This window comes from Echeneis naucrates, chromosome 5 (assembly GCF_900963305.1).
Source record: "Echeneis naucrates chromosome 5, fEcheNa1.1, whole genome shotgun sequence".
Lineage (NCBI taxonomy): Eukaryota > Metazoa > Chordata > Actinopteri > Carangiformes > Echeneidae > Echeneis > Echeneis naucrates.
The window spans coordinates 23,081,750-23,103,888 of NC_042515.1; the positions used below are offsets into that span (position 1 = coordinate 23,081,750).

The window sequence follows — 22,139 nt, forward strand, 5'->3', positions numbered from 1 at the left end:
TCTGATGTGACGTTAAATGTATTGGCGGCATGAAGCTCGTTACCCATAAAAATCCATAAATTAGCTGAAAAATATATTATTAATAATTGTGATTTTATTATTCATTATATTGAGGTGTGTCTATATATATATATATGTCTGCACCAATTTTATGTAGGACAACAGAAGAAAAGTAGCAATTCACTAAAATCTGGTGCATCTGGTGAAAGGAAGACAGGGGTAAGGTGCAGACTTAAAAGGAAATGACGAGACAGGACAAAATCCTCACTAGAACATCAAGAATTACTTTTTACCTTTGTTAATCACAAATTATAAAACATTTTTGTTTTCTGAACTGTGATGACTGCACTGTACAGCAAAAGAAAAGCGAAAATCAAGTGCGATATACAGTCTAATATTGACCAAACATTGATCAGATTCTTGGCTTTGGCATAAGTCCCAATGATGTCAGGATCAGTACTCAAGATGAGACTTGTTATTATTGGCACAGATACTATTATTAAGCAGTAATAATGTGCCCACACCGAACATGCGTACATACAGGGGGTACCGTGTAGCTTCGGGCTCGGCCTGAACAGAGTTCACATGCTGCAGTCGTTCACAGTAAACAAACCACATATTGTAGGTTAAGTCCTGAACACACTTAATTGCACGATGGAGTGTTATTCATCTGTGTTCACTATTCTAATGTGATTCTGCTCATTAACAGTTTGCCTTGGTGAGAAAACTGTGGCATATAGCTGCGTATCCTCTGATCAGGCTATAAGTAACCTCTTTAATACACCGCCCTGGATGGAACAAAATCCTCCACTTTGCCCACTCACACCATACATGTTTCCATTTGTGATCAGCAATCTTTGAAGCATGTGTCTCTGTTGAAGTGCGCCTCATATATTCCAAAGCATGATTTCATCGTCTGCATTTTCTTCCAGGGGTGTGGGCTGTATCCTATATGAGATGGCAACAGGTCGACCCATGTTTCCTGGAGCCACTGTAAAGGAGGAACTACATCTTATATTTAGGCTGATGGGTAAGAGAACAAAATAATATAATGACAGCCCACGGGCCAGACTAAAATTCATATGAGATGTGAGAACACATGTTGTTATGACAGCGTGGAACATGCGATGACCATGAGATGATGATGTTCATTGTCTTTCAGGCACTCCAACAGAGGAGACTTGGCCTAGTATCAGCAGTAATGAGGAGTTTAGGTCCTACCTCTTCCCCCAATACAGACCTCAAGGTCTACTCAACCATGTGCCCAGGTATTATTTAACTCGCTTTCCAGCTGAGTAGTGACTGAAGGCAAAAGATTAACTGTGCGCAGCCCTGCAGTCCCGCTTGGTCTGTGAGGCTGAACTTGGTCACAACAATAGCTGAATCTAAATGTTAATGTTGGAATGCTAATAAGCTTAAGATGATAATGTTAACATCCTGGCCATCCATTTTAACCACTTTAATTTAGCATGTCAGCCAGTAGTAGAAGAACTGCTCATATCTTTAACTTAAGTAAAAGTTTTATTTATCATGTAGAAATACTATACTAAACAATAGACTGCATTTATGTGTGTATGTGATGACAATGCTAAAAATTCAAAACATTACCGATGTGAATTGCAAAAACATTAGCCTGAAAATATAAGTGAGGTGCCAAAAGTACAAGAGATAATGTTGAACAAAATTATATTGCTGGATTATTAATTTATAATAAGTCTTTATAATCGTGGTATAATATATAATATATAATCTAGACTCCTAAAGTGAAATTTAGTATTTCACTTTAAAACACAAACTTGGGACAAAAGCACTAATTCAAGGGATTAATGCCAGTTGGACTAAAGAGATTATTGTTTGAACCAAGTAGGATTTTGTAACAGCTCACTCTTGAAACTGTTGACTGGGTCTGAGATGCCAAGCAGCTCAGCTGCTCTATATTACTTTACAGTTTTCCTGCTAGTCTACAATCTTAGCAATGCATCAAAAACATGCTGACGATGATGACGACTTGAATGAATTTACTGATACAGTGTCTGCCTACATACGTTTTTATATTGAGGCAGTTATCCCTACAATAAAGGTTCTTTCCAAACAACAAGCCATGGGTAACTAAGAAATTAAAAAGTATTATCAATAAAAAGAAAAAGCCTTTTTACAGTGGCCCCTTGGAGAAGAAAGCAGTCTCCAGGAAAGTAAAAAATGAAATAAGAAAGGCAAAAATACAGTACAGGAGAAAAATGCAGTGGTGGGGACCTAAGGGCAGCCTGGCAAGGAGTAAATTCTATGGCAGCTATCAACCCGAACACTAGTGATACCAGACAACATACCAGGATAACAGGTGTGGACAATGCTGACCTGCCAGATGCCTTTAACCTGTTCTCCAGATTTGAAAGCCCCGTCAGATGATGTCCTGAAGTTAAGAGAGTCACTGAAACCCCAAAATGACATTCAGATATCCCAGAAACAAGTAATTTAAAAAAAAAAGGGGAAGGCTGCCGGCCCAGACGCCATATGTGGACGCACACTGCAACATTGTGCTGACCAGCTTGGGTAAATCTTCACAACCCTTTTTTCAAATGTGTGCAAAGAGTGGTCAGATACCTAATGCATGCAAAAAATCTATCATAATAAGCCTCTCATTTTATGCTACCTGATCAGATTTTATTTTTAATTTTAAGCTAGTTAACAAACAGACTGCAGCAGGTTTCTGTGAATGGACAGATGTCTTCTGTCAGACTCCCCCCAGGGCTGGGTCCTTTCTCCCCTTTTTTTTATCCTTTACGCAGACAGCTGCAGATCCTCTCAGGAAAACAGCTACCTTGTTGAGTTTTCAGACGACACAGTCCTTCTGTCTCTCCTTCAGGGCCACCAATCAAATCATGGTTGTGCCCTCCCTGAATTTGTCAGGTGGTGTGATGATAGCTTGCTCGACTTAAATGTGTCTAAAACTTACGAAATAATCATAGACTTCAGAAAATCTAGTGCCAACCCCAAACCAAGCACTATCCATGTTTGTTCAAGTAGTACAAACATACAAGTACTTGGGCACAGTGTTTGACTTGCAACTGAAATTCAGTGATAATATTGTAAAGCGAGCAAGCCAAAGAATCCATTTTCTGAGGAAACTCAACTCTTTTAGAATCAGCAGAAATATTTTATGTACCTTTCATTTATCAAACTTTCATTGAGAGTCCATTAAACCTTCTCTTTTATTTGCTGGATCGGTGGTCTGTCCGTGAAGGATAAGAAGTGTCTGAATGACATCACCAGGGTGTGCTAAAAATTAGTGGGGTCCAGCTAAAGGACCTCTGCTCTCTCTGGAAAGAATGGGTGGTCCAGAAAGCAGACAGAATATTGTCCCACCCTGATCATGTGCATGTGCATCATGAGAAGAAAAAATAAACCATAGCACCTCCGACTGAAGTTGGCAGGATCTGATCTGTCATCTGTTAACAACTGTGTTTTACTCTATATGCAGGCAATTCCATTCCGATTCTATTTGTGGTTAATATATAACTTGCTACTTTCATGTTTTGATGAGCTGAAGATAAATCTCCAATCTGGTGGATAGCAAAGTCGTCGACTAGGAACTCTCTGTGCTCTTTTTGGTTGTTACATTCAGCTCATCTATAAAACTGAATTGTTGTTTTTAATAAAAGTTAATCCAAAGTATTTTTGGGAGTTTCTTTGATTAAAAAAAGGTAACGCATGAAGATAATATCATTCCATTATTATTTTTTTATGAGAATTATTCTCTCTTGAATGGCCACTGTAGAAGCTGAACTTTTTCCTTTGTGTCCCACCAGGTTGGACACAGAGGGGATTGACCTGCTGTCAGCTTTGCTGCTGGTAAGAGACAAAAGTTCAATTGCTTTCAAACATATGGTTGTGAGACTTTATTGAATTTACAGGTTTAAGTGGCTGTTTTTATGTTATGATTGCAGTACGACACCAGGAGCAGAATCTCATCTGAAGCTGCTCTACGACACTCTTACTTCCTCAGTCTGGGGGATAACATACACAATTTGGCAGACAGTAAGACACGCTCACATACACGCACAAAAAAAAAAAAGCCTTTTTTGAGGTCCTCAGGCATTGGCAGCTCTGGCAGTGAAAAGCAATGCTGCACTTCCATCACTTGTCACCTTTATTGCTGTGCTTTTTGGTCCTTTTGGATATTTTGACTAAACTGCACAAAAAGAAATTCAGAAAAAACAGAACAAAAAACACAGCAGGTTTTATGAAGTTGAATGGTTGTATCAAGTCTAAATGTTGTGCCAGAGATATTTTTACAATCTTACATGCAGTTATTTAGGTAGTTTGTTCAAGGTGCCAAGTATTTACATGCAGCTTGTTAGTGACAGCTCCTGTCATGCTGTCATCATAAGATATACTAACAGATACTCGAAGACTGCAGTCTTTAAGGAAGCGCGTTATTTTTAATAGCTAGATAGATAGATGTGCTTTATTGATCCCAAAAATTCAATGGCAGACACTGTGATGTGTCAACCCACCATGAGGTCACCTATTGGTTAGTGAAGTGCCATTTTGCTGTTTATAGGCTCTTGAGGTAGCTGCCAAAGTTGCCAGATTTAGTTGTACCTCTGATGTGAACAATCCGTAAAGTACGAAATCTGGTGCTGCAATGTGTTGTGTGTCTTGGCAGCATAGCCTGCAGTTAGCTAACTGAACAGTACATGTGCCAGTTCAAATTAGAGACCACACAAGGGTTTGTTTTTTTCTTCTTTCTTCTCTCTGTGTTTTAGCTGCCTCAGTGTTTTCCCTCAGAGAAGTTCAGCTCCAGAAGGACCCTGGCCACCGCAGTTCTGTTTTCCAGCCTTTGGGTGAGACATCTGCCACATATATAGATATATATATCTATATATGTGTGACTTAATCCCAAAGCTTTGATCAAGTCACTGGTCGACCCCCAGCTTTTTTATAGTGAGAAAAGTTTTGCACATCTTGCTAACGAGTAGAGATTTTGTTTTTTCTGATATTCTGGTAGAGTTTAGTTTTGTCTATGTGTAGGATTAACAACATTTTTAAAGGCAGTGTGAGTTGCTAATGATAGCTGTGGAGCAGTTCTGAACCCAGCATGACCAGAGCAACTGAAATGCTATCATCCTTTGCTAATTGGCAAAACTCTGCAAGAAGCCAACACACTGAGTTTGCTTAGTTGAACACAAATGAAACAGCACACAAAGACAGCAGTCTCACAGGAACTGGAAAAGCTTGTACACAATGATTAATCACCATTGTACACTCAGTGATACCTCATTTTGTCTCCCCTCAGGTCGAGGAAAGAATCGGAGACAAAGCATCTTCTAGAGGTCACACAAAGGAGGAACAGAACACAGACAAAAAAGGAGCTGCTTGTTCACACTACAAAGGCCAACACAGTTCCACACTTTTCCACCTACAGACACTCTTGCATGCACACACACACTCACGTGCCCTTACTCATTACCATGGCAGCTGACTAAGGAGACACACAAGTTTTGTGGTGGTAAACGTGCACTGCACTTTGTCTGAGCTGAGACATACTCTCCCTCCATGCACACATACAAACACACTTATATTTGCACACATTTGCACAATCAGCAACACTGAACATGCTGCCATTACTCAGTTGCACCAGAGACACCAGAGATTTAAGTATCCTGCTGAAACACTAACACATACTTAAACCCAGTAGAAAATGGGCCACTAAATAAAACAGCTTGGCATCGCACCACCATGTATCATTTCTATTGTGAGCACAGCCAAAGCTCTGGCCATCAGTGGTAGCTGCCACATCTGGATCCATTGTACAGTCCAGGTGTGCAGATGTTTGGCCTCAACACCACAGGGAAAACAAACAGGAGGGTTGTGGTGTGGGTGGAAGTTGTTTCAGTTTTATATTGATTCATAAATTTACTTTCTATTTACGTTTTTCTAATTGGTTTGTCTTGATAATCCTTTGACATGGAAACCAAAACATCAGGATGTAGCTCAATCCACTTTTTGATTTTACTTAAATATCCAGTGGTGCCTCCAAATTTGCTCCCAATTTAGTAGTGGCTTTCTGGGATCTGCTTTTCACCTTCAATAAAGTGACAATGAGAGATACAGGAAGGTTGAGTAAAAAATAGAGCTGAGATAACACATAGCAAAAAGCTGCTTTGACCAAGATCGTAGCCCAGTGGCACGAACTCACCCACCTTTTTCTCTTTTTCATCATTTATTTATTTATTCAGCTAAGTGTTCAATTGTTTTTCTTGTAAATACTTACTTCTGTGCATGAACATCTAAAGCCATCACCATATTACCAGGAGTAAAATTTCTCTCCAAGAGCTCAAAATGAAAACAATGAATCTGAAAATGTTGGAATTAGCTTTAAAATCCCTCCTTTGTGGCGCGAGGTGCATGTTAAGTAACAAACTCAGTGTGTGTTTTTCAACAAACGTGAAACTCTTTGTTCGCAGAAAAAAAGAACTAACTGGCTAAATGTGAAGCAAAATGTGATCATGAAGCCCAACCTCAACATGGTAGTTAATACAGACTGTGTGGAACTGATCCACTAGGGCACAGTGGTTTGCTACCTGTATATGATAGTTAGCTTGTGAGCTGGCAGGATTCAAACTTTATATCATATTATGTGATGAAATGATGAGCTCCAGGTAAGGAAATCCCACCAGGATGGCAGCTATGGGTACATTATGTGACTTGAAGTTGTAAATACACAAGTAGTCAGTCAAATAGTAGCAACACACTGTTCAATGACGGTACCTCTACTCACACAAGGCAAACTTTTAACCTGCCATAGAATTTGACTCCTTCATAAATATAGAAGCTGAATGATTTCATGTTGGCTGATCTGTCTTGCTACAGTCACCCCTTGTTTCACAATAGTGTTGGGGTTGGTTCAATACAGTGTTAACTACTGTCTTTCACTCCAGTTTTTGAAGTTGCCTTAGTAAACAGTGCATGATATTTTGGCTTGTGAAGAGTCTATATTTGATCTAGTGTAGCCAACATGTTAGCGGGCAACCGCATTGTGTCTGAAGATAATTCACTCTGAGCGTATATATTTTTTTGGTCTTCTATTTGCACAAACCAAAAGTGTCCTCTGAAGCCTGCTCCCCTCCCTTTGCATCTTTCCAAACATGCTTTTAAGGTATGGCCCCATATTGACCACAAACCTTTTAAGCTCAGACTAATGAACTGGGAAAGTATGTTCTACAGGTACATAACAATCATATTTTACTCAGTTCTACTTGAGTCATTACCAAGGAGGAGCTTACAGATTTATATTCGCAAAGGTACATGCAGTGAAAGTGATGAGTACTCAGATCTTTGTTTTTCCTTAGTCTGCTCTGACTTTATCTCAATCCTTTCCCTCCATGTCCAAAGCTGGGGAGCGGTCCCAATAAAAGCCCATAACACAGTGTTTGAGGTGGTCCGTAGGATGTGATTAAAATATCTGTTCAATTGAAAAAGCTGCAATATGAAAGACACTAAAAGTATGTCTGGAATACAATAGTGGCTTCCTATTACCATCATACTCCCATGATCTAAAGTTGTGTTATGCTTTTACATCAGCAGTCATAAAAAAATATATTATAAAGATGCCTCCATCATTCATATTTATTTGTTGAGATTGAGTTATATGTAGACCACAGTATGTGTGGATATTATCAGTTATGAAGATCATGAGGTGTCCAGAAATGCTAATTGAAAAGCAACTGCTGTGACCCATTGGTCAGGAGTCCAGGCTGTAGTAAACAAAGTAGTTGGGTATCTTAATGGGTGAGATGTAGTCAGATAACAAGGAAATAAAGGGGGAGCAGTTTTTACTCCAAGACAGTCATGCCATTGCACTTGTTTGCAAATATAAAAAATTACAGAGTAGTTGTACTGTATATGGAATGGAAAAACTTTTAGAAGAGCCAGCCAAAGTACCCCGAATAGTGTGCCCAAAAATAAATTTAAATCGTAAACAAGAGCAATTGACTACCTCTTTGATAGTTGATAGTTTGTGCACGTGACCTAATTATTTGGAAGATGTACTTGGGAAGATCAGAAAATGGCTTCCCCTGCTTTCTTCTTCAGAAGCTTTCTCCTTTTTCACTGTGGTTAGACAACAGTGGCTTGGATGAGGGAGCAGCTCATGTGAGTATGTACATCTAATTGCTGGGGGCAGTGTGTAAATGTCCAAAAAAGAGATTGCATACAGGTTGCTGCACAAACCATGCTTAGAGTTTAATGCCAGTTGGTCTGAGCTGAGGAAGCCTTTTAGATGAGAGGTGGATCATTGTCAGGATATCCAGTTGGTCGTGATCCAGCACTTCTAGATGACTGGATCCACAGATGTGAATGGGGCATCAAATGGCAAATAAATTAAGTTTGAGACTGTTCATGGAATCCACAGGTAGAGGAGATTGTAATAAAAGAGATTTAGGTTTGACCTTCAAAAGCAGGGTGTGTTCCTCTGCCCTTAAGCCAAGCACTGAACCTCTAAATCAATCCATCATCAGGTTGAGCTGAAAACCCATACAATTGTGTTCAAATAAAAAAATCTTATTCTCTTTTATTTTTCATGTACACACATGCATTGGGAACGGTGCACATTCTATTCCAACTCAAAACATGAAGAAGAAATTATCAAATCTGTTATTTTACACAACTAGGCTATTTACAAAAACAGCAGTCAGCCTTTTTCTTTACAACATCAAACATTTACTGTTTAAACGACAAAATGCATGAAGCTTTAGCTTTCCTGTAATCACTGCACTCATTTTTAGTTTATTTAGAACTGCTTCACATCTGTGTTACATGGAGGTGACCAGCTTCTGGCACCTGTGAACAGATATTGCAGCCCAGGACGATTGGACCACATTCCACAATTCCTCTGCAATTCTTGTTCTTGCCTCAGAAAGAGCACCCCATAAATTTTCTATCAGATCAAGGTCTGGGGATTGGTTTATGTGCATGGATGAGTGAAGAGAAAAATACCAGTGCCAATTTTGGAAAATTTTTCTTATTCTAAAAATTATCAAAGCTGATTGAAGAATAATGTTTTGACCACCCCGCACTCTGATCACCAGTCATTGACCACAAGTGAAGGTTAGTACAAACCAAGTCAAACCTCCAGTGACTTTAGAGAAATGTGCATCGTGGATGTTACACTTCCAAACTTCCCTCGCTCTTCCTTCAGTGGCAGAAGTATTACTTTGTGTTTAGTTGTGGTAAATTAAGCTATTTTAAATACCGTAATGAAAAAGAAATAACATATATGTATTTTAACAGATGTTTTCCTCGTAGTGAGTTTTTTGCTGTATTAAATAAAAACAATAGAGCACTAAAAATGAAATGAAAAAAACATGCAGATGATGTCTAAATGTTTTATAATAGAACAAGTCTAGATTTTGTATGAGATGTGATATTTTGTGTGATTTGTCTACACAAATATAAAATGAGATATTGAATGAACTGTTACTGCCAACGGGCATGAAATCCATTGAATAATTGTTAATATTAATGACTATATAAATTATTAAATTTCTGGAACACTCTGAATGGGTCAGTGTTTTCTTCAGTGGTGTACTGAGCAAATTCCTGCATTGGGCAGTTTCAAAGACGTACAATAATATAGAAGAACACAAGATGGTGCTGTTGGGCAGATCCAACGCCTCACAGGAAATATAGGTTCTTGAACCAGGTCAGTTATGTTGGACATGTTTTCACTGTGCACTATTTAAAAGCAGACCCCTCTAAAACTAAACCAATCAGTGAAATGCCAGTGACCACAGATGTTCCAGCTGTACAAAGATTTCTCAGCATTGTTAATTACCTCGGGAAATTCATCCCTAACTTCAGTGAGCTTTCTGCTCCTCTAAGACAACTAACACACACGGACACAGAGTGGTCATGGCATGAACAGCAACAGCGTGCTTTTGATACACTGATACATGTTGAATCCCCCAGTGCTCTCATAGTATGGTGAGCGGAAAAGTGTCACACTCACCTGTGATGCCTCACAATATAGACTTAGTGCTGCGTGCCTACAGGAAGGCAGACCCATAGCTCACGCACCTTAACAGACACTGAAACACGATGTGCTCAAATAGAAAAGGAGCAATTAGCTGTTGTTTTTGCATGCTCAAAGTTTCACGATTACATATATGGTAAATCCATCATCATTGAAACTGACCACCAACCTCTTGTCACAATCATCAAAAAGCCCATTCATGCTGCTCCAGCCAGACTACAAAGGATGATGCTGAGGCTTCAGAAATACAGCATCGATCTGATCTATAAAAGCGACAAAACCACATCAGCAAAAAGAGCCGTTGCACCTGCACACTATTCGTGAGCCGCCCTGGTCTACTGTAGCTGCTGGCATCTTTGAATGGCACAGCCAACGCTTTCTGTCGCTCGTTGACACCTATTCCGACTTGCCACCGTCATTGGCAAACTAAAAAGGCACTTCTCAGTTCATGGAGCGCCGCACACTCTCATCACTGATAATGGATGACAGTTCACAAGTCAGTGCTTTAAGGACTTTGCAAGTCAATGGGGCTTCACTCATGTTACCAGTAGCCCAGAGTATCCCCAGTCCAATGGATTAGCAGAGAGAGCTGTCCGTAGTGCTAGGAACCTGATGGAGAAATCTCACAGAGACAAAACAGGTGTGTTTCTTGGCCTGCTGAACCTAAGGAACATATCTCCTGACTCCAAACTCGGATCTCCTGCACAGAGACTTATGTCAAAGCAAAGACGCTCCACATTATTACTTCCACCATTAGGTGGGTAAGTAGGCTGTTTTATTTTGAAAGGTGACGGAAGTTTTATGTTGAAACTGTATCTGACTTCCTGTCTGGTGCGATCCGATTAGCATAGTTTGACGCGGTTTAGAAGCGGCCTCAGTGAAAAATAGACTTGCCACGGTGCGGCGCGGAACGCCGCGGCTGGGACGTTGCTGATCCGGTCCGCGGCGCTCTCGGTGGAAACTATCTTATTGATTTTAATGGCGGCTATTTCCCGGTGGAAATTTAGGCTTTAGAAGTTTGACAAACTGCTCATCTGAGGTGAAGTTCAGTATGTCATCAGTCAGCATGTCGCCTGGCAGGCTTAGCTCTGTTTACCTTTCTTGACAAACCACACACATATTTATCTAATGTAACCACACTTCTTTCAGCCAGCATATGTTGACATCGTTGAATCTGCTGTAACCCATTTGACTGTTTATCCAAGTACAAAGTGTGTAATAGTTTCAGCATTCATTTTTGTAGGATTTTTCAGCATTCATTAGGTTAAGGTCACATCAAAGCACTTGGCCTTCCTCCATTCGCCTCTGCATCACTTAATTTCTTCAGGGCATCTATATTGCAAAATCTACAGCAGCTCCACAAATACTCTGAAGCTTCAGGGTAAAATAAAAACATGTCAAATCCATATGACAAAGAATAGAATAGTTATGGGAGAGATAATCAATCAAAAGAGGTTTTATACAAGATCTGATATTATGCGTCCCATTGATAAATAAAGAAATTCCCAACATTAAAAGGTTAACGTGAAAATATCAACCGTATAAATGATCAGTGCTTTAGAAGTTGATTATTGAATGACCAAGCATTAAAAAGCAGAGTAGTGGGAAATAATGTAATTCCTGTACTAAACAGCCGAGATAGCGTGTTTTCCCCTAATGCCTGTTTGTGCGTATTCGATACGTGTCTGTTTAGTTTCCTGTCAAGGTTACAATTCATTGTGTAAATGAAAAGATTGAGCTCTTTTTCAAATTAGATTTAACAATATATATAATAGTTGGTGGTATATTGTCAGGACACAGAAAATTACTTTGTGGCATCAGTAAAACTATCTCCATCTCCTGAGATGGGAAAATAACTTTTATTACTTTTTCATTATTGCTCATTATGACCTGTTGTCGCGAATTTGCAACACACCCAAATTTATATGTATATCATGTTCTATGATCGAATTAACGATCTACACTTAATTTAGCACCGCCTTGATAGCAAAAACAAAATTAATTCCTTTTTAACACACTGGTATATACATTCGGGCGTTAAGGGTTTAAAAAGTACAGCAAAAGTAAATATTTCAAATACATGAAATAGTGACGTTTCGTAGGCGCAACTGTGCCTCTTTAATATCCTTATATGTATATTTCATATGCAGAATGACTGCAGGTTGCCACAAGGCTGTACGTGAATGCACTAGTGTAGTCTGAAGCTGAACTGGTCTCACAGGTCCCCAACAGGTATTCCAAGTGTCATGACTAATTGCTTATTTATTCTGGAATACTCTGGGAATTTAATAATATTGTTTAATCCCATTAAAGCCTCTTGTCAGTAAGAACCCCAGCAACGAAGATAGATGACATTCAGCAAAGAGCATCCACTGGTTTTACAACTGCAGCTATTCAGAGCCACGCAAACACCCATCCATTCCATAATGCACACAGTACACATGATTTCTGTGTAATAGCAAATGTATAACAGCTATCAGGAAAGTGTATACATTTAATAAGTATCGAGGCAATATTATACTTTAAAAAGCAGTTAAAATGTCCCTGTCGCTGTTAACAATTAATTTATTTATGTTTTAAGTCATATTTTTGTGTGACAACATGTGTAACATCATTCGTGAATGTTGTTACACATGTTATAAATGAAACATAGGGGGACTGTTCATCAAAGAGTCTCCGTTTTCAACAACAGCAAATTACTGAAAAGGTCTTGTGGGGCGAGCCCTAAGGGGCGGGGCCTCGAAGTATCTGAGCAATCAGCTGATTGGCTCTCAGCAGCTTAATTGGCCCTCAGCAGAATAGTGTCACGTGACCTTTGTTAGCTCTTCGTGTTGACTCTCTAACTTAGATAAGCGTCTGACAGCCGGGAGGTGTCAAACCTCAGACATGAAGCTGGTGGACGAGCGGGTCTGGTCGCTGTTCAAGCGCAACTGGCAGCAAACTTTCACCTACTGGAGCGTGTTCTTCAGCTTCGGCTTGTGCATCGCCTTCCTGGGACCCACCATCCTGGACCTGAGGTGTCAGACCCAGTCCACCCTGCAGCAGATCACCTGGGTCTTCTTCGCCCAGCAGTTCTTCCTGCTGCTGGGCACCGGCATCGGAGGACTCCTCAAGCCAACGTAAGACTCCCGATGCCACAGTGTCATCTCTGCAATATTCCCAATCAAACCTGCTGCTGTTTCTGTTAATGAGTCCCAGCCGATCTCTCATTAGAACATATTTAATTCAGCTCCTTAATGTAAAAGTGCTGAATACTTAGCCGTTACGTGTGAGTTTTGTAGTTTTTCCACTTGGGCGTGTTCATCACTATATACAGTAGTCTCTTTGCCTGCTGTGTGTGTGTGTATTTTACGTTCATATTTGAAATTAAAGTAAAATGTTTATTGTTGTGGAACTAGTAAAACAAATAAAACGAATTTGATGAGATAAAATACACAGAAGGTTATACTATTTTCATGATTTAAAAAATAAATAAAAGCATAGTTTGTATTTCAGAGACTACATGGAGGCAGTTAGGCTACATTCTTTATTTGACTGGCAAATGTGTAATATTCAAATGGCAGAAAGCTGTTTCTTTGTTCAACACCACACACTGAGCAGTCACAGGTGCGAACTGACAGATACGTACGCTTGGCCTGGCATTCTTGTGCTTTTGTTTGTTTGTTTTGACTCATTTAATACACATTTCATCCACTTACGTGCTTGAACTTCTCATGGCACAAAATAAACACACACACACACACACACAACAGTCCTAGAATCATGTGACGCTGATGCAGTATCTCATAATAACTTTATTCTGCTGCAAACTGCTTATAAACTGTGTATTTCATGACACAGCTGACATGTTTGTAGAGGAATAGTACTAATAATAGCTTTTAAATTGAGAAATGGTATTTACTTCTTTCCAACTGGTATATGCTAAAGATTAATTGTTTTAAACATGAAATGCGTGATAATTATCCATCTACTATACTTCATTGTGCCTCTTATCACATGTTAACAATCTCCTCAACAAACTAAAAGTTATGTAGGGCAAGGTCAACAGAAGAGGTGAAACTTCACAAGTTGAAGATAATGTGAAGGTGTACGAAGGATAGAGGTCTGTGATAAACTCATTGGGTAAGTAAATGTTAGCTCAGCAGACCATCAAGGTGACTTTGCTGTAACAACAAGAAGCTGGAAATCCCAGTCCTGCCTGGGCTGAGCCACCAGTTCACCTCAGTTTAATAATAACATGGTTTGTATAAAAGGGTCACAAAATGTTGATTTGATGACTGAATGTATTTTTGTTATTATAATCGGAATACACTGTATAACTTGTGTGTGCTTCATGTCCCCTCCAGTCGCATGTTCTCCCTGTCAGCCCTCTGTTCATGCACTCTCATCATCTCAATCGTGTTCGCTATCATACCGCTATGTTACCATGTGGCCCTGTTGTCCGTTGCCATGGCACTTGCTGGCACAGCCATGGGTATGATTGACACCATTTCCAACCTGCAACTGGTGAAACTGTACCAGAAGGACTCAGCCATCTTCCTTCAGGTAAGAGGAGAAGGGAGGGAGGAGGGAGAATAGCTGTGAATGTGAAGAGGAAGCAGCTTAGGATGTTGCAATGTAGGCCAATACAATAACATATTTTTTATCCCCTCTGGTGATTTTGAAATAAAGCCATTTTACAAATTTGAAGTGGCATAAATTTAATCAGTGACCTCATCAGAAGACCACAGTACACTGAGGTAGAGAGACCTATAAAATGTCTGCTTAATTTTTACCATCTTGCAATACCATAGATGAAGCTCAAAATATTACCAAATTGTGGAAAATTCGTATAGATTATATGCATATATTCTAGTGTGTTTGCGTGTGCCTGAATCATTTCCTAATCTTAGCAGGAAGGTTCACCTTTGTATCTTGTCAATCGCTTGAATACTTTCTCACCAGATGTCCAACATGGTCATGGTTATACTCCTGAAAAAAAAATAATAATTCTGAGCCTGCGGACGTAGCTCATGCTGCATGTTTTGCATCCAGAGGCCCAGAGTTCAAACCCCTGATCCCAGGCCCAGAGAAATGGGCAGGAAGGGCATCCAGTGTAAAAACTATAGCCAAACCCATAATGCAAGTCTCGAATCTGATTAGCAGCGACAAGTCTAAATAGGGAAAAAGAAAAAAAAATCTTTATCAATTCTGAAATGACACTTGATTACTTGTCAGTAGTGACAAGTAATGTCAGTAGTGAATAATTGGACACTGTGCCACAAACCTGTATACAGAACTCTAAGCAGATACATTTCCTAGAGAAACTGGTTTATAGTAACAATACAATTATTACCACACCCCACATGCTAACACACAGACACACCAAGATACTTAGGAAATGTGGACACTGATAGATGTGTATGACATTTAGTTTAATGGTCTGAGTCCAAACCACTGAACCACCAGACACCCCTGATATATAATCTTATCAGGGTCTTTGTTCATTCATCCCCAGGCCCTGCATTTCTTCACCGGCCTGGGAGCACTGGTCAGTCCTCTAGTGGCTGATCCTTTCCTGGCAGAGGACAACTGTATTCTGGGTGCCAACTGGACTGTCAACTCATCCTCTTCCTCAGACCTTCAGCACCTCCGCAGCAGCCTGGGTGGGCATGGAGTAGCATTGCCCAACATCTCCCAATATCCTCTGCACACCGAGGGTGTCATCATCACCAGGGTGTCTTATGCTTTCTGGATCATGGCTCTAATCAATGTGAGTTCAAGGTACTATTATGTTTTAATCAGGAGATACTAACAAGTAAAGAACATGAGAACTTCATAGTAAAATTAAATTGATTGTGAACAGAAGAAGTAGATTCTAACATACAGACCCCAGCAGGAAATGAGTCGCCATAGAAGCAGTGCATGGATTTGAGGTCCATACAATTAGGGGAACCCCAGAGCTGCTGGTGGTAATGAAGGATGGAGCATGATGATGGGAACACACTGGTGAAAGGAAAACTTCTGCTCTGGTGGTTTAATGGAAGATAGTGTGACCTCCATGGGAGGGATATTGAAGAGGTGGAGCTGTATGACAGAATGGTCACACAGCAGAAGAGAGAGCAGAGAATGACTTGTATCGGTTTGATAAAAAAAAATGTGAAGGTGAAGGTGATTTCTCAAGAAAAGGGATCATAAAAAGTCTTGATGAGTAATACAAAAAGAAAAAAAAAAACATATATTTGATGTAAGTATGGACAGAAAAGTTACCAAAAAAAAAAATCAGCTGACAGACTGATGTTTATGTCAAACTGGAAAGTTTTGAAGGGCAATAAAATTAGTCTTGACCCTGACACAGACCATTGGCAAAAAAAAAAAAAAAAACAAAGGTTAAATGTTCAGTGATAAGATAAACCTGTACTGTTCCAGGGGGAAATTAGTTGTGGAGTTTACAAGGGTCTTCATAAAAAGGCAACAACTACAATAGACATAATGAAATACAGCAGTAGAACTGCCTCCACTTAGATGCATATGCCCATTTACATCATCATACAAACATTCGTACTACAATAACACAGTGAGGAGTGACACTTAAGCAATATAAAAATAAAGAGTACAACAATGGCATCTCCACATTTCTGCCTAGGTGGTGTTAAGGGCCCAAATAGAACGGCGGACAAAAGAGTTTTTGAACGGGTTGTGCTTGTTTATGAGAATTCTATACCATCTGCCTGAAGGGAGGAGCTGATATTCATGGTGGAGAACATGGGTTAGATTAGACATCATTTTCTGTGCTTGTTTAATCATGGGTGGGCAGCATAGTGGTTCGTGCTGTCCTGAGTTTGGTTCGGTTTAAAAATCATTAGCTACTGTTCAACAACTAAATATGGATCCAATGCTGATCCAATGTTTTTTGTGTTTGTTTCAGCTTAGACACAATTGAATTTCAATGACTACTGTACTAGAATATTTCTGCCAAAAGTATAACACAATCACCTCCTGAGGTGAAATGGGAAAAGGAAGGAAGGTCTGTGCTGCTGCTGTGACTCTGACTCTATGCTGCTGCTGCTTTGGCTTTCACTCTGTGCTGCTGCTGCTGCTGTGGCTCTGGGTCTGTGCTGGTGCTGCCTGTTTGCCACTGATAGCAACTGTAACTGCTAGCTTGAAAATGCTGATTGGTAATGGGCCTGGTCAGTGGGAATGTTTTTTCCCAGAATGTTGTTAAATTCTGGTCTGATTTAGCTCTGATTGTGTGGCTCTCAGTAACAGTTCCTGAATGCTAATTTCTTCCTGTTAATACAATCTTTGATCTGATTTGTGGCATAGGGCTTGGCGTTGGGAACACTTATAGTATTTTTTTGGAATCACAGAGTCAATGCAGAAATCAATATAGTCAGTAGTCCAATTTGTGGCATATTCCAGATTTTCGTCCTCAGAGAATGTGCCCCACTCCTTACATAAGAAACATCCTCTGAGTGTTTCAATGCTGTCATGTGACCAGACATTGACAAATTTGACCAGAGGCTTGCTGGTTCTACATTTAGCTATTAGATTAATGGTGTTATGATCTGAGTTGGCCAATGGTGATTTTGCACCATAACACTTATATAATATAATTATAATTATATAATATTTTGTTTTTTATAGTGTAACATTTTATATTATTGTTCAAACCCAGGCAGCGGTTCAGCTCTCCCATAATAAAGATGGGAGCATTTGGTGTGCATTGCAGCCCTGGAGACCTTACTGTTGGGAGGGGCACATCGACTGTGCATATTAAAATATTTCCAAACTCCTGTAGTAGATAGAAGGGCCACAGACTGAGGCACAGAAGTTCAATATCCCCAGTACAGATTGTTTTCCAGACTGTGTGTTGTCTGCACCCCTTGTCATTGACATACACACAGAGCCCACTCCCTCTGCTTTTCCCTGAGCTGTCAGCTCTGTCTGCGCGTATGCGAGTGCAGCCCTCAACTTCCACCAAAGCAGCAGGTATATCTGGTCTTAACTGTGTTTCAGTGAAGAGTGAAGTTATGCAGGACACACAATATTCAAAGCAGGCTTTTGAAAGCAGTAGGAGCTCATCCATCTTGTTCCTTAGCCCTTTTTTTGTGTTGCCCAGGATCATGGTGGCAGAAAGCCTGCTTTCTCTATGTCGTGGCCACTGTCGGACACTTCCTCTCCAGTACTTTTCCTCACTCTCTCTCCCTAACATGATGGTCATATTTCCTGCAGCAGCTTATCAATCCAAGATCCTTGTAGGTCTGCATATTTGCGGTGGAACAGAAGCATTTCTTGTGTGTAGTGTATGGCCGGGTTGTTCACTCTGTGGCTGACTGCATGGGTGGTTTGAAAGCTGTCAAACAGTTCCACAAGTTCCATCGTTGCTAGACAAAAGTCCCAAAAGCACATCATCATTGTTGCTTTCTTTGTCAGTCACGTATTAATTCACATATACATAAAAGACTTCAGCAAGTTAACAGTTATTAAACAGCCAAACAATCACATAAAAAACACAGTCTGCAGACATGGGCATGCATGTCGCTACAGTGATGTTTAATAATCTGATGTGTTCGGTCATCTGCTCTACCCTAATTATGTGGCAGCACTTACTCATTTTTTTTCCTCTTAGGTCCTAATTACATTATTGATGATCCCATGACCAAATTTCACATGCAGTGTGGCACAATTTTGCATTAAAATGACCTTGATCGTATTAAATGAAATAATGGAGACACTCACAATTGTGTCCATGTTTCTAGGTTTGTCCACAGTATACATACGTTGTGTCTCAGTGTAGTGATACATTCCACCTCAACATAAAGACAGTTGAGATTCAAGCTCCCAGTAGAGGATCACATATGACAGGGAGGGTCCTGGTTTTATGAGAGGAAATTCACAAATTGAATCAGCTGGCAGAAAGTGATGACTGTTAGGTTGGTTTACAAAAGCATCTCTGTATGGTTGACAGTTCCCTGTTCCAGCTGGCGTACTTGCATTGATGTGCCATGAGAGGTTGCTCCCTTGCTTCAGGAGCGGTCCACGTCTGCTGGACAGGGACTCTCTTTCAGGCACAAACCCTGAAGTGGAGAGTGCTAAAGGTAATGAATGTGTGTGTTAGTGTGTGTATTTGCAATCAGACTCTTTATCTTACTAATCCAATCCCTCCAGGACATGGGAGTGTGTTTGATTGCTGTAACCCTGCCAAACTTCATGGGCACCCTCCTACTTTCTTCATCATCCATGCTCTAGGTGGAGCCATCCTCTTTATCACCGATGGGATGATAGTAAGACTCTCTGCAAACAATACACAAACATATACACACACATCAACATTCAAGACTTCTCTGTGCTCACTCCAATGTACAAACTGAAAGCAATATCCGCCTCTAACCCTGACCTGACCTCACTGGTGATAATCATGAAAATCTTTGTTGTCAGAGTTGGCTTTGTTTGTCCTCAATGGAAATGACAATATTAAAATAGCTCAAAACAGAGAGTCTCACTTAACACCAGCCCATCATTCAGCTGAACAACAATACTTGATCAAGATCTGCATGACTCTAAGGCTATTAACACAGCATCATCTCACAACATCCCCAAAGACATCAAATGAAGACAAAGTTCTTTATTAGAGCTAGGTGTTGGGTCTTACCTGAAATATTATTAAAACATTGCTTAATGGCACAACAGATGTGACTTCAGGAAAATTAATGGTATGGCCCAGCCCTTAAAGTTAGGCCACTGAAAGTTACAGTTTGCTGAGGCTTTAAGTCAAGCAGTCATAGTGAAACTTAAATGTGTAAACTGTTGCATCATGTGAGCCTTGCATTGTGTTCCCTCACCTGCAGGGTGCCTATGCTGGTTTTGTATACACCTATGCTGTCTCCCCTCCTCTACTGATGGGTCATAAGACTGCCGGCGGTCTGAACAGTGTGTTCTGGGCATCCATCACAGGAGGAAGACTGGCCTTCATCTACCTGTCCTACAAATACACGTCGTCCAGGCTACTCATCTGCAGTCTGGTATGAAAACACGTTTAAGGACGAGTCCACTCCAAAGTAAAAAGTTGGCAATGAAGTGAGAAAACAGTAAAGAGGTTGTCCAGGGTGTCCAGATTGCTCAGTAATGAGTTTGTATTTCTGCCCATGGTTTGTCAATTGTAGTATTTTTCACACTACATATATCTTGGCCTTCTTTTGAATTGTCTATGAAGATTCTCATTCATCCTGTCCCTTAAAATGGACTTGTAGGCAACTGGACTTGTATTTGTCTAAGAAAGACGTTGAAGATGTTTCACCTCTTATCCAAGGGGCTTCATCAGTTCATGTTGGTTGGTCTACTAGCCGCCCTAGTCTGACCAAGACAGTGGAGAAAGACCCAGATATTTATCTGTGGGTGTGTTCACCAAAGTACCTGTGAAAGCACTGGTTTCAATTGACCATCGTTGTGGTCACATGTGAATGACCGTCGTTAGGGTCAGGTGTACCCCTGGTGAACGACGATCGTTTAGAGTCGTCTAAGTTGTTAATTCTCCTGGGTACAGATGAAAGGGCGATATCGTAAATGGGAGATAGGTGGGCACTTTTTGAGCATCTGACAAGACAGGCTACAGCATTTACACAGGAAGGTCCACTCTGTAACTGGGAAGTTAATGTAATTTGGTGCAGTGATGTCTCTGTCATCAACAAAAACGTTTTGGGACCAGAATATCACATTTAGTATAGTATAGTAGTTTTCATACCAGCCCAGCATTGTTCTGCCACCTTTATGGCCTATTGTTTGAAGCCAGTGAAACATTCCGGGGCACAAGAAATTGTGTCCCAAAAACAAAAGGATCAGAGAGGGCGTTCTCTGCACACTGCTTTCTCACCCTGAAAAGAATGTACAAGGTTGATGGAAAACACACAGCAGTCCAGGTGCCAGTGCCGTTGGGTGTTTACAACTGTTTAATGAGAGAAATTGGCCTGTCAGAGCAGCTGATAGTCCTCACTGAGACGTAGCAGGAAGTGGTATGTGACAGTCATTCATCTTTTTATTGATATTGCTGTAACAAACAGCTATTTGATCCAGAAGGAGCTGTGCGGCAGACTGGAGCAGGGACTGATGACACACCAGGCCTTCCAAGAGCAGATGAGGGCTCAGTTCTTTGGCATGTGCTCAAAACCTCTCCCAAAGAGCTATCAGCACATCACTGTTGCCACTGTTGAGGGAGAATATGGCTCAAACAAAGCCACACAGGATGCAGGAAGTAGAGGGTGTGTGGGGAGTGCACTCTCTTCATATGTGAGGTATGGAGACTGCCTCTCTGTGTTATCATGGACAGGAATTCCCCCAAGTCCTATCACAGCTCCACTGGTGCTATTGAAGCTGAATTGTTCAACTTGAAACATTGATTGCACTATTGATGTATTAATGGGTATACTGTATACATATCTATAGTTTACTTTATACTTTACATTTGTCTTTCTGCAAAGTGGTTCTTTCTGTATATAATTATTTCTGATTGTATACAGACACAGGCAGCACGGCGTAGTGGTTAGTGCAGTTGCCCCACAGATTTGATTCCTGCGACCTTCTGGGGCCTTTCTGTGCAGACTTTGCATGTTCTCCCTGTGTCTGTGTGGATTTCCTCCACATACTCTGGTTTCCTCCCACCGTCCTAACATGTTTGGGTTAAGTGGTGACTCTAAATTGGCCGTAGGTCTGGGTGTGAGTGGTTGTTTGGCTCTGTTGGACTGTGATAGACTGGTGACCTGTCCAGGTCATTGGCTGGGATTGGCTCCAGCACCCCCGTGACTTGGAAAAGGGAAAGCGGTAGAAGATGGATGGATGGATGGATGTATACAGACATTCCTGAACATATGAACGAGTTACGTTCCAAACTTCATATTCTGATTTGTTCGTAAGTTGTTTGTTGGTAACAGAACACGTTTTGGCACTAACAAAGAGCTGTAATGCTGGGGGGGATAGGCTACAGTGCTGCGTGGCATGGGTCACAGCAAAATTCATACTAGGCAGAAGAGGTGCGCAGAACAAAATTTGAGCTCAGGGTCAGCAAGGGGAGCGCTCCAAAAACAAATGTAACTTGCGGCTATCTGTTCGTAAGTAGAGTAGTGCCTGTATG

The 22,139-nt window shown here is 40.6% G+C and overlaps 2 protein-coding genes across 4 annotated transcripts in view; both read left to right on the top strand.

The window, feature by feature from the left end:
* cdk18 (cyclin dependent kinase 18) overlaps positions 1-9,557 on the top strand; it is a 46,465-nt gene extending 36,908 nt beyond the window's left edge. For both annotated transcript variants that reach the window (XM_029502093.1, XM_029502095.1), the window contains 6 exons: positions 933-1,030; positions 1,163-1,268; positions 3,807-3,849; positions 3,945-4,035; positions 4,767-4,844; positions 5,297-9,557. In XM_029502093.1, coding sequence (XP_029357953.1) covers positions 933-1,030; positions 1,163-1,268; positions 3,807-3,849; positions 3,945-4,035; positions 4,767-4,844; positions 5,297-5,331 — 451 coding nt within the window. In that variant the 3' untranslated portion in view covers positions 5,332-9,557. The remainder of the gene's footprint in view (positions 1-932; positions 1,031-1,162; positions 1,269-3,806; positions 3,850-3,944; positions 4,036-4,766; positions 4,845-5,296) is intronic.
* Positions 9,558-12,910: 3,353 nt separating this feature from the next.
* The window catches only part of mfsd4aa (major facilitator superfamily domain containing 4Aa), a 45,389-nt gene continuing 36,160 nt past the window's right edge, over positions 12,911-22,139 (top strand). For both annotated transcript variants that reach the window (XM_029501329.1, XM_029501330.1), the window contains exons 1-6: positions 12,911-13,152; positions 14,380-14,578; positions 15,531-15,785; positions 18,984-19,113; positions 19,184-19,299; positions 19,864-20,037. In XM_029501329.1, coding sequence (XP_029357189.1) covers positions 12,920-13,152; positions 14,380-14,578; positions 15,531-15,785; positions 18,984-19,113; positions 19,184-19,299; positions 19,864-20,037 — 1,107 coding nt within the window. In that variant the 5' untranslated portion in view covers positions 12,911-12,919. The remainder of the gene's footprint in view (positions 13,153-14,379; positions 14,579-15,530; positions 15,786-18,983; positions 19,114-19,183; positions 19,300-19,863; positions 20,038-22,139) is intronic.